The sequence below is a fragment of the Pongo pygmaeus genome, chromosome 11, assembly GCF_028885625.2.
Source record: "Pongo pygmaeus isolate AG05252 chromosome 11, NHGRI_mPonPyg2-v2.0_pri, whole genome shotgun sequence".
In the NCBI taxonomy this organism is placed as follows: domain Eukaryota; kingdom Metazoa; phylum Chordata; class Mammalia; order Primates; family Hominidae; genus Pongo; species Pongo pygmaeus.
The window spans coordinates 43,347,239-43,363,051 of record NC_072384.2 but is presented as its reverse complement, the minus strand read 5'-3'; the positions used below and the strand labels follow the sequence as shown (position 1 = coordinate 43,363,051).

The window sequence follows — 15,813 nt, the reverse complement described above, 5'->3', positions numbered from 1 at the left end:
CCACATGGATGTTGTTGGTCTTTGTCAACTCTAAGTAAATGATGGTGAGGAGCACCTGTAGGATTAGAGAAAGCACTGGTAGTAGCCAAAAGAGAGAAAACAAGAGCAGGAGCAAAACAGACAGAGAAGTTGAGAAATCAGTGGCTAATGAGACTACTGTCTGAATTAACGTTCAAAGCACTATGACACACCATGTGGGAAGTAGAAGCTGCAGGCATGAAGGGAAACCAAAGCTGATCCCTTGTGTGTCAGGCATGCAGAAAGGAGCGAAGAGTGTGTGGCCCTCAAAAGCATAGTGGAGAAGTCGGTAATTCTAACAGCTAGGACAGGGTGGTAAATAGAAGCCTCATGTTTTTGAATAAGGAACACATCACTGGATTTGGAAATGAAGTGCTATTTCATAATGGGAAGTAAAGATGAAGGTTAGCAGAATATCAGAAAGGTGAAGAAATTTGATACCATTGTTTTGGAGACACCATAATTCCTTATTGCTTCTCCATATCCTTATTGCCATCCATTATCCGATGAGTTTGAACCTCAAGTAACAAGAAACTAAAGAATGTTTATGATTTAATGATCTGGAAATGTTGCTATGGGCTGAAGGCACCAACTCTGTTTTTCTTCTGATTATATGTGGGAAGGAAAAAAAAAAAAGTCAAAAACTGCCTAAAAGAAAATGACTTCATAGTGATTAGATGTAATTTCAGATGCAGACCCAGTCTCTTCTGTGTGATCTTGAAGGAATAGTTATATTTGTATGACCACTTGGTTGAGAGGCTTAAGTAAGATTATGATCAGGTGCTTAACATGGAATCTGGAATGTAACAGGAGCTCTATAAATGTAACTTGCTTTTCCTACACCTTCATTTATTCAACAAATATTTATAGAGGAGCTAATTTTATGCCACAGATAATGTGTTAGGATAGGCCACATTATGCTGCAGTAATGAAGACACTCCCCCACCCCAAATCTCAGTTGCTTAAACCCAACCAAACTATATTTTTCTCACCTACTCAAAGTCTGCTGCATGTTTAGGTGGCTTTACAGGGCAACTCTCCTCCATGTGGCAACCCAGACTGCATCACTCTTTAAAATTAATCCTCTTAACACAAGACGTCTTAAGGTCCACCACAGCAGAGAAAGATGTAGCCAGAACTGCTTTTAGATACTTTTGTCTGAAAGTGGCATACATCACTCCATTGGCCAGAAGTAGTCCAATGTCCTTATACTACTGGAAGAAGACGAAGATGGAGTCTTCTGTGTGCCCAGAAGGAGAGAATGAGTGGATACTGATGAACACAAGTATTATCTACCACTACTTAGCTAGGTACTGGGTCGTTAGTAGTAAACAAAACAAGTAACATTTATCCTCTCCTGATGGAGCCCTCAGGCCAGAGTGACATGCTCCTGGGAACGCTATAGCATTCATAAAGAACTAGTGTTCTGCCTAAGCAAGGGAAGAAACTAAAGAGATTGTATTCAGTATGTATAGTTATGTGGAAAAATAGGAAAGGATAACAGTTCAGTGTAAGTGACAAGTATGGAGATCTTAGAAATCCTCAATAAATATTTACTGAATGAATGTTAAGTGATGAATAAGAAGAAATTTAGCTCTAAGAAACTAAACTGGAAAGGCAACAGAGAGAGAGAACAGATATAGGAATAAAAAACACATGGAAACAGTTTATGCTTTTCAAATGTTCTGAATAATATTTGGGAATAAAAGCTGTTCTTGCTGTATCTACTGCTTCCAGTAAGCTTGAAATATTTCTGCGCTGGTCTCTTCTGCCATAGTGGTGGTGCAGAAGAATGAATTCCCAGCCATACTGTTTCATTCTTACCTACTCAAGAGTATGGAAATTGTTGGGAAGCTTGGACCCTGACTTACCTTCTGGAATATTTTTTGAAGACTTAAGTTGTCTTGATTGGCAGCTGTCAAATGTATAGGGATTATAGGAAAGAAGGAATTATGCTGCTGTAAATACTGAAAATGTTACAGGGCTAAGCAAAAAAATCTAGTAATTTTATAGTGGAATATTAGTGATGGATAATTTCTTAAAAGCATTAAAATGATTTCTATAAAAATGTTTATTAAAGGAACAATAGAAAACATGCAAAAAAAAAAAAGAAACGTAACAACCCCTAAAGATAATTTCCATTAACTTTTGGTATACCTATCCCAAACTTTCCTAGACATACACATTCATTTGTCTTAGAAAAACAGATCACACAAATCATGCCACTCTGTCATCTCTCTTTTACTTTACAGTATTTCTTGAATATTTTTCTACTTCAAGAAGTATATTTATACAACATTTTTTTAATGGCTGCATGGTATTGCATCATATATGTGTGTCAAAATACATTTACTTATCATTCCATTAGGTCATTTACAGATGGTTGCCATTATAAACAATGCTGCTGTGAACATACTCTAGCTGAATTTCTATGCACATCTTTAATTATTTTATAGAATAACTTTCCTAAATTGCAACTACTTGGGTAAAAGTTATTTATATTTTAAGGCTTATTATTTACATTATCAAATTACCCTTTAAAAGATTGTTTCAATTTATATTCCTACCAGCAGTGGATGAGAATAAGAGTGTTTAGGAGCCCATAAATCTACAAATATGGTTGTAGCAAATTGGGCATACTACTGTACGTATGTTTAATATTAATAGCTGTTAGCAGAAAGAGGCACTCAGTATATTATCTTTAAATCCTACATTCTATGTATTTAATGCTTTATTCTAAAATCATATGTATGAGAGTTTCACATTAAATTTCCTAGAAAGGAATTTAAGACAAATTCACATAGTATGCTAAATGGGTTCATTAATGTCATAGGCTCTGGGGTAAAATCTATGGATGATCCATTAGATAGCTAGAATGAGTTCTTTACTAAACAAAATATATTGAGCTCTGCCATTGAATATCATCCGTGCCTTGATATGTGGCTGTAGCCAAATATTTGTGTACATCTTTAATAATTGAATATTAGGCAATTTCTCATTTTTCTAAAAAGAAAACCCCAAATTTTTTTCAACTAAATTGATTATATTAAAGTTGGCATGACATAGATGAAATAAACTTGTATATTTATAATATGTAACTTACTAATTTAGACATAAATAATACTTTAAATGCGTACTGTAAGTAATAATTTTTAGAAGTATTGCTCTTTTCCCACTCTTAATTTCATGAAGGAGTTTTGATCCAATTCCCCCTTCCATGCATTCTTGAGTTCATAATGGTGGCACCTCTTCAGGCAGCTGGCTTGTTTTCACCACCTGTCATCTGGAATTGAGTCTAAGTAGCTTGGGGTGCAGGACTTTGTGAAACTGTGTATGATGGAAATCTTTTCCCCAACTATAAAAAAAGAAAAAAACCCACTTACTACTTATCTCCAGTAACCACTTAACTGTTACTTTTTTTAGTGATCTTTAAAATACTTGTTTTCAGCAACATCCAGCACTTTTTTTAGTGATCTTTAAAATACTTGTTTTCAGCAACATCCAGCACTTAGAATTGTTAGGTCATGTCTCCTAAAATAATTACCAACTCAATATTAAATTCCTTTGCTTCTGTTTTTACCAGTCCCATCAAGTGAATGATTGCTAAAACCATCCAAAACTCTCATCAGTTGTTTCAGGCTAATCCATGTTCCCTAAACAGTACTTTGTTTAAAATAAAATAATTGAGAGAATGCCTGGTATTATGAGAGACTTTATAAGGACTTTAGTATAAAATGCCTCTTTTTCTGAGGGATAACTTTGGGAATGAAAAAATCTCACCTTACATTTGACCATATATTACGGTTTAAACAAAAAGAGGGGATTCACACAAATCTCTTTTGTGTTCTTATGCAAAGTAACTATTGAATATGAAAGCTTTTGTCCACCTATAGGAAATAGCTAAAGAATACAGCAGGATTGTAATGCATTTATCTTGTATAAAAACACTGAGAACTGAGGTTTATAAAGCCTGCTGCTTTGAAAATATTCACATTGGAATCTCTTAAGAACTACAGCTCTACCCGATTAAAACTCCTCCCAACTCCAAACCTCATCTACTTTTACTTTAATACCAAAAATAAAAATTAAAAAAAATCCAGCCATATTTAAAATATAAGATCTCTTAGGTATCCATAGCCAAAATTTTGGAACTCAAAATGAAAAATTTAGAGAACTGAATAGCTAGATTTCCCTATGGTGATACTACCACTTTAAGATATATTATATTATTTCCAATCTTTTCATCTAAGTACTTCCTAGAGAATCAGACTAAAAGAATATTGTGTAGATTAGGTGGCAGCTATTTGATTGCTATGGTTGAAGATGGCGTATGGCATATTCTTTACATTCAAACTGTTTTGAGTCTTTGTTCTTGCCCGTAGCAGTAGTACCTATGAGAGCTATCCAGAAACTTCCCAATGGTACATGTATGTAAAACACATCATCTTAAAAAGCAATGAACATTTCACCATTGCATTCTTTATTATTTGAACTAAATCAAACTGAGAGATATAGAACTTAAATGGTTATAGAACTCTAATTCTATAAGATATTACAATTTCATAAGATTATAAATGCTGTTTTAAAATGTTAATTAGAAGATACATTTGTTTTAATTCATGATACTGAAAATATTGACTGAATTGTGAATTAACACATTTAGGGTTGCAGATGTCATTTTTCATGAGATTTCCTGAATGATGTAATTTTCATATTTCATATAGCAGTTTGATCAATTTACAGATTTATTTTACATAATTAGTAAATGAGAAATTCAATTGCTGATATATAACTATTTTTTCATAATGTAAAAAAGAAGCTAAAATTCTGAATTATAAATAAAAAACAAATATTTTGAAGACATCTGGTCCACATCTGTCTGAAATAAGATAATTTAAAACAGTGTAATTAAATGCAAGAAATACTGAAATATTCACACCTTAGGATGTTAAAAAAAACTCATTTCATTTTGACGTGATTTGTTTAATTGTAGAATTTTTAAAAATGTTAGTGTCCTTTAGCCTCTCATTCTGTCATTTACAAAGAAGACTGACAAGCTAAACAAACAAAAAATAATCCATGTGTTCCAAAGCCTCTACTAAATGAAAGAATTATCTTTATTACTGTTCTTTTATATGGGCATAACTCCACTCCTAAGTTAATACTCAGCGGACATAGACCCAGACCTACCTCCTTTTGATGTATTTATAATTCTCCATTCAATTATTTAAAATGAGAGATTAGTGAGAGGGTCTCTAATCTCCCTAAATTGTGCGTTCCTTGTGGGCACAAAGAAGCTCAGTAAATGTGAGAGGAAGGTATTCAGACCTATGGAAATGAAAAGCATCTTTGGTACATTCTCCTGATCATTGGAGAGTCAGCCTTTGAAGATTGGTCTTTTCTTACATTAAAAAAAAAAAAAAGTTTATTTTTAACCTTTGTTAAGTAGAAAATTAACCATTTTAGGGAAGAGTAAATACACTACACTTTCTGTAGTCCAGCCTTAAGATGTGAAAAGGCAGATTTCTCCTTTAAGGCTGCAGAGCCTTAAAACTTCAATAGGACTAGGTTCTGATCATAAGAGACAAGTTTGTGGACATGAAAATACTGCTGATGCTATAGTGTGAAGTTATAGGAAGAAATCTCCACTTGGATACCAGAGGCTCCCCAACCAGCAATAGACCATGAAAAAAATTGATACTGTAGGAAGTGAAACCACTTTTCCTAACACATGCCCTAAGGTAACACAAGTTATATTTTGTGTGTTTATTTCCAGGGAGCATGATAAAGATCCAGAAAGCTTTTTTAAGGTATTAATGCATCTTAAAGACTTAGGACTCAATTTCCACGTGTCTATACTTGGAGAAACCTTCACAGATGTCCCAGGTACCTCTGTTGAATTTTCTAATGCGTATTTTTATAGATGACATAAGCTCTACAATGTAAGTATTAATTTCCATGTTTCCCTTTGTTAGAATAATCAAGATGAGCACTGTTAACCAAAAGATTATACGATGGCATTAAAGTCTGATTCAATTAAAAAAATACTTAAGTAAGCATTCTTTGATTTAAGTTGAGAATGTGAAGTCATCTCTTTGATCAAATATAGTTTATACAATGCATCTTGATGTAAATAAAATATATTGCTTTAGGCATCTTAACACTTAAGGAAAGTGGGAATTTGTAATTGGATATACAACCTCTCACCTCTGGGGTCACTGGTTTGAATCCTGCTCACATTGGTATTGGCTGCAATATATTACCATCTGTTAGGTGGCCTATGTAAAGCATTTTGGCATCTAACTTGTAATGTGGAATGGACTATAGTCCATGACATAGTTGTCAGTGGTCCATGCCCTGTTTATTGAACTTGAGAAAGACAAAAATCGGAAGCTGATAGCAGCAGATCCTCTCTTTATTAATGCCACATGGAGCCTTTTCAAAGAGGCATTTCCTTCACCCTGCATCCTCACGGTTCACATTTGGGTCAGTAAAATGAGGATTCATAAGCACACAAGTTATACAAGTATTCATGTCTTTTAAGCTTTGGGTGTTCAGCATTATTTGAAAAATCAAATGTACAAGCAACAATATTTCAGAAATAACTTTTGCCATTGTGCATTATGACTCCTAAGGAACACCTGAAGTTTACTTTCACTTAGCAAGTGCTTCTTGATTCTAGTACAGTGTCAGGAACTACACCCAGCCTGCATCTCAGTAGCCTTGTCTCATATGGCTCATCTTCTGCCCTCTGCAGCTGTGGATACTGACCTTTTCCCAGTTTCCCTAAGATACCAGGCTTCTTGAGACCTTTGGACGTTTACCTGTTTATTTCTATTTTATGCTTTTGATCTCAGCTCAGGGGCATTTTCTTTCGCTGTGAAGCTTTGTCATGATTTCTCAGCACTCCATACTTCATCTTCATGGTACTTACCTCAGTTTTTATCAATGTGTAAATTTTTTCATCTCTTTCACGCATATGCACACAAGCACAGATGGCCCATACACACTGGAATGTAAATGCTATGAGGACAGGGACTGTATCTGTCGTGTTCGTCATTGTACCCCAAAGCCCATTGCAGTGCTTGACACAATGGTGGAGCTCAGTGAATATTTATTGGACAAAGAAGTAAAAATAATGCAAACTCCCTGCTCTCAAGAAATTTATAATTTTTTTTTTTGAGAAGGGAACACTTGTGCCTACACATAGGCAACAGAGGGTGAAACACAAGGTAATATAATTATACATTATCTAAGCCACACAGGTGGTTTCGAGTGTTAATTGAAGGGCTGGTACTTGAGTAGCCAGAAAAGAGGATTAAGTTATTCCAAAAGGGGAAACAACAGGGGCAAAGCACAAGAAGCCAACATTTTAGAAGATGTGATTAAATGAGAGAAAAACTTCAATGATGAGTGCTGTGAGGTCATTAAACAGAACGGGACATTCTACATGCAGACCTTAGTAAGTAAGTTGGTATGTGCATTACACAGGTAGGGTAGGGCCCAAATATGGAGGAGCTTGATAACCAAAGTAGATTGGGTAAAGGTAAGGTATAGGGAGCCCAGATCTTGAACAGGAAAGAAATATGATGAAACCTGTATTTTAGGAAGCTGTGTCTCGCAATGATATGTAGACAGAATCACAGTTAAGACCCTCTGGTAGTAATCCCAGTGTGATCCTGTAAGGTGCCGGCAGAGAGATTAGTGAGAGGGCTGTATGAGAGGGATGTTCTCAAGGAAAGCACAGAAGAGAATTTGATAGATGGGTGGCTATAGAGAAGGAAGGAAAGAAAAGATCAGCTCATTTGCAAAGCTCTTAAGTTCAGTTTTGTTTGTACCAGCTTTGAGGTGTTTGTGGATGGACTGAGAAATGATGCTGGAGGAAATCCCCCCCATCAGAAGGCTTCTTAGCTGGTTTTACCACTGCGTACTTTCAGGCCACCACTACAAAGAAGACTCAGTTTTTACTCAAAAGCCTAAGTTCTGGGATTACATCTCTCCTCTCCCACACATTGACCTTGAGTTATTTAGAGCAATATGGAGTGTTGAAAATAGGGTGTGGAGCAGTGAGGGGTCCAAGTACTTAGTGCTCAGTAATTACAGGTGAGTAATTATTGCTCACTTTGTCTTCGCTTCCACACATACTTACTGAGCACTGTGGAGGGGGGATTCCACAGTGAACAGCACTCAGTTTCCCCCTCAGGGATCTCTGTCTAACTGGGATGCTGTGAAGTACACAGGGAGTACTGTGGAAGCCCACAGGAAGGGATAGCATATTGTCTATACACGTGCTTGTGTTACTCCTAGTATCAACAGAGATTTTTTTTCTGCCTCAGCCACTGGTTCATCTCTACCATTTCAAATGTGAATTGACTCTTCACAGCCATGGCACTTCACCTTGCACAGAGGAGGAGCCCGGATGTGGAATGGATGAAAGAGCTGGTAGCTTTCCAGGTTGTGCCTTTAGAAGGCCGCTTTGCTGTTCTCTACAACAAAGGCTTCCTAATAGGCCATTCTGTGTCACTTCAGCCATTATTGTCACCCCTCTAGTTTATGTAACAGGTTCTTAGATAGCATTTACTGTATTCCAGGTGTTCTAAGCTGTTCATGAATATTAACTCTCTAATCCTTTATAACAATCGTGTTCAGTATTGCTACCTCCATTTTTTCCCAGGTGGAGAAACAAATAGGCCACTCAGCTAGGTAGTGCTTTAGCCACTGAGCTATACTGCTTTTTCATGTTCTTTTTTTCTGACCCAACTGTTTCTCTAACTTTAAACATTAATTTTTTCCCAGCTCACCATTCAGCATTCCTAATCTCTTATCTAGTGCTTCCACAAAAAGGATTACCTAGCTGGCATGCATTTCTTTGTCTGATGTCTCTTAGGGTACTACATTAGCATTTCTGGCCAGGTGCAGTGGCTCACACCTGTAATACCAGCACCTTGGGAGGCCAAAGTGGGTGGATCACCTGAGGTCAGGAGCTCAAGACCAGCCTGGCCAACATGGTGAAACCCCATCTCTACTGAAAATACAAAAATTTGCCAGGCATGGTAGTGCACGCGGGTAATCCCAGCTACCTGGGAGGCTGAGGCTGGAGAATCACTTGAACCTGGGAGGCGCAGGTTGCAGTGAGCCAAGATCATGCCATTGCACTCCAGCCTGGACAACAGAGTGAGACTCTGTCTCAAAAAAAAAAAAAAAAAATTATATACTGTGTGATACGTAGCCAGAAGAATTACTCTTAATGCTGTTAACATTTGTAGGGATATGGTTCTCTTGTAAATACTTGCAATTATTATTATGCTATTAATAACTTCCATTAATTGAAAGTGTGCTTCTTTCTTGGCCATTTGCCTGATTGTTTTATGTAATGCTCATGATACTCCCATTGAGGGTAGGTATTACCCTATCCCATTTTATAGGTAGGGAAACAGACTCTGAAAGCTTAAGTCACTTTGATTACATTGCCTATAAGTGAGTCAAGCATTTCTCTTTCACATACAAGCCAGAAGGATTGGAAAACCAAGAAAGGCTTAATATATCACTGCAGGACCATTGATTACTCTGTTTTCAGCTTTGTTTTCTTTCCCTCTCTACAGAACTCTTGGGGGGAAAGTGGCACACCACTGAGTGATGGCATTAGTGCCAAGTTTTACTGCCCTTTCTGGTGAAGCAAACAATCATCACTAAATTTCTTTTGAAAACTATAACTCAGCAACTTTGTAGAGTCTCTATACTGTTGATTGTTTTCAAGCAAAAATTATGTTGTTACAAAGTTTTTGTAATCTTTTTCCTAAAAAGTATAGTAGAATTAAGAGTGTCAGTTATAATTTATAGTGCTACAGTTTATAGGTCTTTTGCATCATCCCTTCATTTTACAGGAGATGAGAGATCTAGAATCAGTGACTTTCCCAAGGCCTCACTGCTGGGCGCAGTGGGTGAGATGGGCAGTAGATAGTGGCAGGGTTCGGAGTAGAACCTGGGAGTCAGTTTTCCTCAGCCCTAGTCACTGCTATATTTTTTCAATAAATGTTTTTAAAAATACGTTATTTGTTCCAGGCACTGTTGGACATTTAGGATGCAATGGTGAATGAAGTAGACATGTTCTGTGGCATTCGAAACTTATAGTCCCACTCCAGTGCTTTGTTCATCACTTAATAGAACATTCCTTAAAAATGATAGAACTGACATTTCTTGAGCACATAGCATGTGCTAGACACTGTTCTCAGCCCTTTATGCATTGCCTTATGTAGTCTTCACAATAGCCCTGTGAATTGGCACTGTTGGAATTACCATTTACAGCTGAAAAAAGTAAGGCACGGGGAGGTTAAGTCATTCTCCTGAAACTACCCAATCAGTCTACCTCAAAGGCAAATGCTCAGCCTGTGCTCTACAGGGAAATTCACAGAATCATCCCTGTTTTACAGGTAAGAAAGCAGGAGTTGATAACGGTGAGAAATTCCTGGCCGCTCATGTGAAATGAATAGGAAAAAAAAACATAGTATACATAGGGTTCAGTACTACCTACAGTTTCAGGCATGCAATAGAGGTCTTGCAATTCATCCCCTGTGGATAAGGGACAACTATTTCATTGCCTGTAATATTCTTGCTGGAAACAACCCAGCTGGTATCTGATGACACATCTAGCAACTATGTCCTGGAAAGCACAGCAGATATGAAGTGGAGGTAGTCTCTGTAGAAATGGAGTTACTTATCACTTACAGGTGACTTGGCGTTTTGAAAAGCTTTTAGTGGTTTTCAACCAGAGATTCCCATCTCCACCTCCAGGGACATTTGGCAATGTCTGGAGACATTTTTGGCTGTCACAACTGTTGCGCAATGGGATGGTGCTCCTGGCATCTAGTAGGTAGAGACCAGAGGTGCTGCTAAACATTCTGTGGTACACCAGACAGCCCCCACGGCAAATAATTATCCAACCTAAAATGTCAATAGTGCCTAGATTGAGAAACTGATTTGTGGGAATTGAACTTAGCAAACCAGGCTTCGGACTGGGTCTCTTGAAGCTTTCTAAGTTAACTCATGTTCATCCATCTGTGCAATGAAAAGGAGGAGATGGGAAAGGGAAATAATAATAAAATCACCTGCCCTATCAACTTCAGTGAGTTGTAATGAGGATTTCAGCACAATTAGATAATTTGAGGGAAAGTGCTATCTAAACTACTATGCAGATTTTATTATAGGACTCATGGACTTGCCTCCAGAGTTTGTACATGGAATGAGTTTTTAATGCATTTTGGATCCATAGGAGACATGAATGATCCTGTACCTTAAAAGTTCATTTTGTTTTTATTCAGAAAATTGGAAAGGTCATTCTGCTACATAAAGCATCTGCATCAGACTCCATATTACAAATGAAACAAAAAGCCTAGAAGCTCCTCAATGCAAATATTTGAGTTTTGGCCAATTCTCATGATAAGGTCACATTGTTAGCCCTTGAGATTATTTAAAAAAAAAAAAAAAAAAAAAAAAAGAACAAAATGCTTAAGATATCAAATAAGTGGAATGTGTTTGTGTACTTAATAATTTCCCACAAATGGTAATTCTAAACAAAATATTCTTTTCTGTGAACTGCCAAAGACTTAAACAAGCCTTCTTTCCGTGCTGCAGACATGGTGGAAAAAGGAGTTTTAGCTTTAGACATTAGGGCAGCCAGAAAGGTTACAAGGAAACCAAAAACCTGAACTATGGTTTTGGCAGACAGAAGTCTCTCTGTTTCACCTTTAATTTGAGGTTAAGAACAGTATATGGAAAGCTTCTGGTTAGTATCTGGTATGACAATGGTTATTACTATGATCTTGGCATATTTCTGGTTCTTGGCTCTGGAGTCAAATGTTAGATAATTATATAACATTTCCCTCCACTTCCATCTTCTCCTTCACTCAGCTCCCAGCTCCTGTCTCATTTTCAGCAGAGGAGCTATACTAAGGGGGAAATACTAGAAAGGTTCTAGGACACAAATAACATACATCACACTAATATAAAGTTGTAAAATTTTGTCACAAGGAGAGCCTAGGAAAAGGAAAGCTACTAATGTATTGATAAATGTTGAATTATAAGAAGATAAGGCCAGGCACAGTGGCAGAGAGAGACCTTGTTGTCTCAAAAAAACAACAAAAAATAAATACATTGAGATGAGGTTAATGTACTAGTAAGATTGAATAAACTCATTTTTCTCCAGACCATACCATTCCCTAAACCTATTCCTTTTCCTTATAATTTTTTATCATTATTCATTCCCTAACATATAATTACTTACTGAGTTCCTGTTATGGTCTAGCACCATGTAAAGTATTGTGGATACCAAGAGATGAAGACATGGTTCCTCCCCTCTGGAATCTTACTGGCTCATTAGAAAACAAAAATGTTTATATAATTACATTTTATTATATCACACTCTTGTCTATATTGTAACATTTTAATAATTTTGAATACATTATTTACAATGTTTATGGGCAAACCTTATAGCAGTCTAGTGATTTAACAATTATTAACCTCCTCAAATTATAGCTGAGGAAATGACGCATATTAGCTCCATTTTAGTAGCATGGATTTGAAGTAGATTCTCAGTAGACAGAGCCACCTTCACATGATTCTTAGAAATGAACACATAGTTACTTTCCCAAGAACATGATTGAGAAAGTTAGTTTTCAAGAATCTGAAATTCAAACTGAAGGCTTCTGTCTCCCAGTCCTTTGCTGAAATAAAGAAAACAACAAAACATAATTGGAAAAGTAAGGAAGATTCAATTAAAGGTAGGCATATAAGCTCCTGACAGAAAAAGAATACATGCTAAATAGAAATGATGGTATCTCTTAAGATAATTTATGAATTTAACAAGGCTCCAATTAGGGTGCCAGAATATTACTTTACATATCCTCACAAAGTGGTTCTAAAATCTGAACAAAATAAATAAATGAAAGGGCAAACTAGCAAAGGAATCATGAAGGAAAACATGTCCTACCAAATTCAGAACATGTATGAAGTGAGACCTTTTCAAAGAGTACCATACAGATTTAAAATATGAAAGTAAAAAAAAAAAAAAACTAGGCAGAAATGGAGAAGCAGAAATACAACTTGTATATACATTTAAGAGCCAACAAACTTATGATAACACAATTTACTAATACACTTACCCTAGCTCAAAAACAGAGTATTTTTTCTTAGTGAAATCAGTTAATTGAATAAAATAAATAACATTTATATGATAAAACAACAAATTATACATTTATAAGTAAAGGTTTGCAATAGCATCAACACATTATTATAAGTACAGTAATCTACTGAATTCTTACTCTGCACCAAGCCAGGGCTAGGCTTTTACTCTGATATCTCATTTTGTATCACAACAATCCCCTCAATAAGTATAATTACTTTCCCCTGTGTATGGGTGAGGACACTAAGGCTTTAGTTAAATAACTTGCCTGAGGTCACACACTAATAAACAAAAGAGGTGATAATATCAGAAGAAATAAATACTAAATCAAATTTTAGGGGGGAAAACTCTCTAATTTTACCAGTAATGAAATACATGTAAATACAAAAAAAATTATGACCGAGCAGTTGCATTGAACAAAACAATAAAAGTAAAGACTTGTAACTAAGACTAGCCCACTTGTGGGACAACATCTGCATGTATGGTGATGGTGATGTACATTATTTTTCCTGAACTATATTGCTCTACCCTTTGTTTCACTCAGACATTTCACAGGGAATGTATCCCATGGAAATAATTCCAAGAAGGAAAAAAACAGATGACAAAAGTTGTTCTTGCCTCATTCTCTTCTCTACTGTCCCATAGTGAACAGGTGACTAAGATCCTATTCTTTCTTGATCCCATGCCTCATTCTGATTCTGTTGCCTCTTTTCCAGTTCTTGCCCTTTTCTTCTAGGCCCTTGACTCCTACAAAGGCTTCAGATTAGTCTCCCAGGCTCTGGATACCTTGACACTGAGTACATCCACTTGGTATTATCAGTGTTCTGTCTAAACCTAGAACATCCAAGAAGATAATCATAATAGTATAACAATAATAAGTGTTTGTCTCAGGTTTTCTGCAGGATGAACTTAATTTCCTTTATAGCAGGGGAGGTTCTTCAAAATCTCACCCTAGGCTAGTTCCTCATGAATTCCAGTTATCTTTGCCATTTCCTGAATACAGCTGTGCCCTTACCCACCTCTAGGTCTTGTGTTATTTGTTGCTTAAATTCCTTTCTTCCTCCCCATGTAGACACTGTCAAACCCTTTCTCCACCTGGCAAAATCCCAACTCTATACCTTCCTCTTCTCTTTCCTTCCTGTTGTTTCATGGCATCTATACTCATTCCATCAGTTGCAAAGCATGTATCACACTGCATCATAGTGATATATATATCACTTGTCACTTGGCTGCCATAATAGGGTCATGGTATAACTGACTGGAAGGCACTTTGTAGGTGAAGAGTAGAACTTTTGAAACAGCCCCACAGAAGAGGAGTCTGCAGCACTCCAGGTGGGAGTGCTACCCTGGCCCAGCTTTTATTGATACCCTAACAAGGATGAGGTTCCCTTTCAGTATCTGTGAAGCTATCTTTTCCTTTCTCAGGAAAGGCTTATTAACTGGGCTGATACCCTTCCCTCCCAAATGCTCAGAACATTCACCAGCTGCAAGTAACTGGTAACAACTCACTCTCATTCCTCAATGTGTCCTGTGAGAATCCGTCTTTTTTCTAGGATCACTCCCAGGCATGCCAGTCCCTGGACTTAAAGTCTACTCCTGCAGCTTCTGTAAGTAGAATAATCTTTTCTACTGAAACCAGAAGATTCATTGCAACTCTTAAGGCAAGATCATTTATCCATCCTACCAGGGAAGACCATGAAGATAATGAGTTCTGGAATACAGCTCCCAAAACATCTCTCAAGAAATTGTTCTCAAAAATTATAAATATGAAAACATCACTGAGGGAAAATGCTCTGTCATTTTCATAAGCTGTCCTCGAAGTTTGAGAAATGTGTACTTGGGAAAGACACAGGAAAATAAATTAATTAATGGAAAAGATCGACATTACTAGACAAATAGGAAATTGGAAACAGACCTTAATTTTGAAAGCCTGTAAATGCATATGAGATTTAGGTTTGATGGGAGATCTTAGGATGTAGTTGCTATACTTGGTTTTGAGTTCCTATAGTTGTATATGGTCATGATTTGGAGTGTGGTATGGTCAAAATAACATTTCCCCAATAAAAGACTATGGGGGAAGGCCTGTTTGTTTTAATATTCCTGTTTCCTGCAATGCCTATCAGAACAGGAGTCTCTGACAGAAAGCAGAATATCTGGATCCAACCAGTGAGTTTTTCCAGCTATCTCTCTCCTTGGCTAAATTGTTACATTTATGAAATGGAAACCATCAGATATATGCTGCCATGAAATGAACACTGTCCTGGAATTTATAAGGCTCAGGGTCTAGTTCCAGCTCTGCCACTGATTAGCCATGTCACCTCTTTCAGCCTTACTTGACTCATCTGTAAAATAAAGTCATTCCAAAGAAGACAGAACTAGAAGGGACCTTGGAGATTTCTCAGCTTTTAAAATGCAGACTTAAAATTCCCACCCCCAAGGGGATTTTACTTAGTGACGCTTTCTGAAATGTGTATTATGAAAACCGTAAGCATAATAATTATACTTTTTCAATACACTTTGTTTTCTACCTGTATTTTTTTTTTTCACTTTTATCATAGGTTCAGGGGGTTACATGTGCAGATTTGTTACAAAGGTATATTGAAAACACTTTTTATTCC

The 15,813-nt window shown here is 36.7% G+C and overlaps 1 protein-coding gene across 14 annotated transcripts in view; it reads left to right on the top strand.

Annotated features, from left to right (window-relative positions):
- GTDC1 (glycosyltransferase like domain containing 1) overlaps window positions 1-15,813 on the top strand; it is a 409,636-nt gene that overhangs the window by 379,142 nt on the left and 14,681 nt on the right. For 11 of the 14 annotated variants that reach the window (XM_054477583.2, XM_054477576.2, XM_054477581.2 and 8 more), the window contains one exon: window positions 5,795-5,904. The exons of the other annotated variants lie outside the window; for them this stretch is intronic. In XM_054477583.2, the coding sequence (XP_054333558.1) occupies window positions 5,795-5,904 (110 nt within the window). The remainder of the gene's footprint in view (window positions 1-5,794; window positions 5,905-15,813) is intronic. 14 annotated transcript variants of the gene reach the window in all.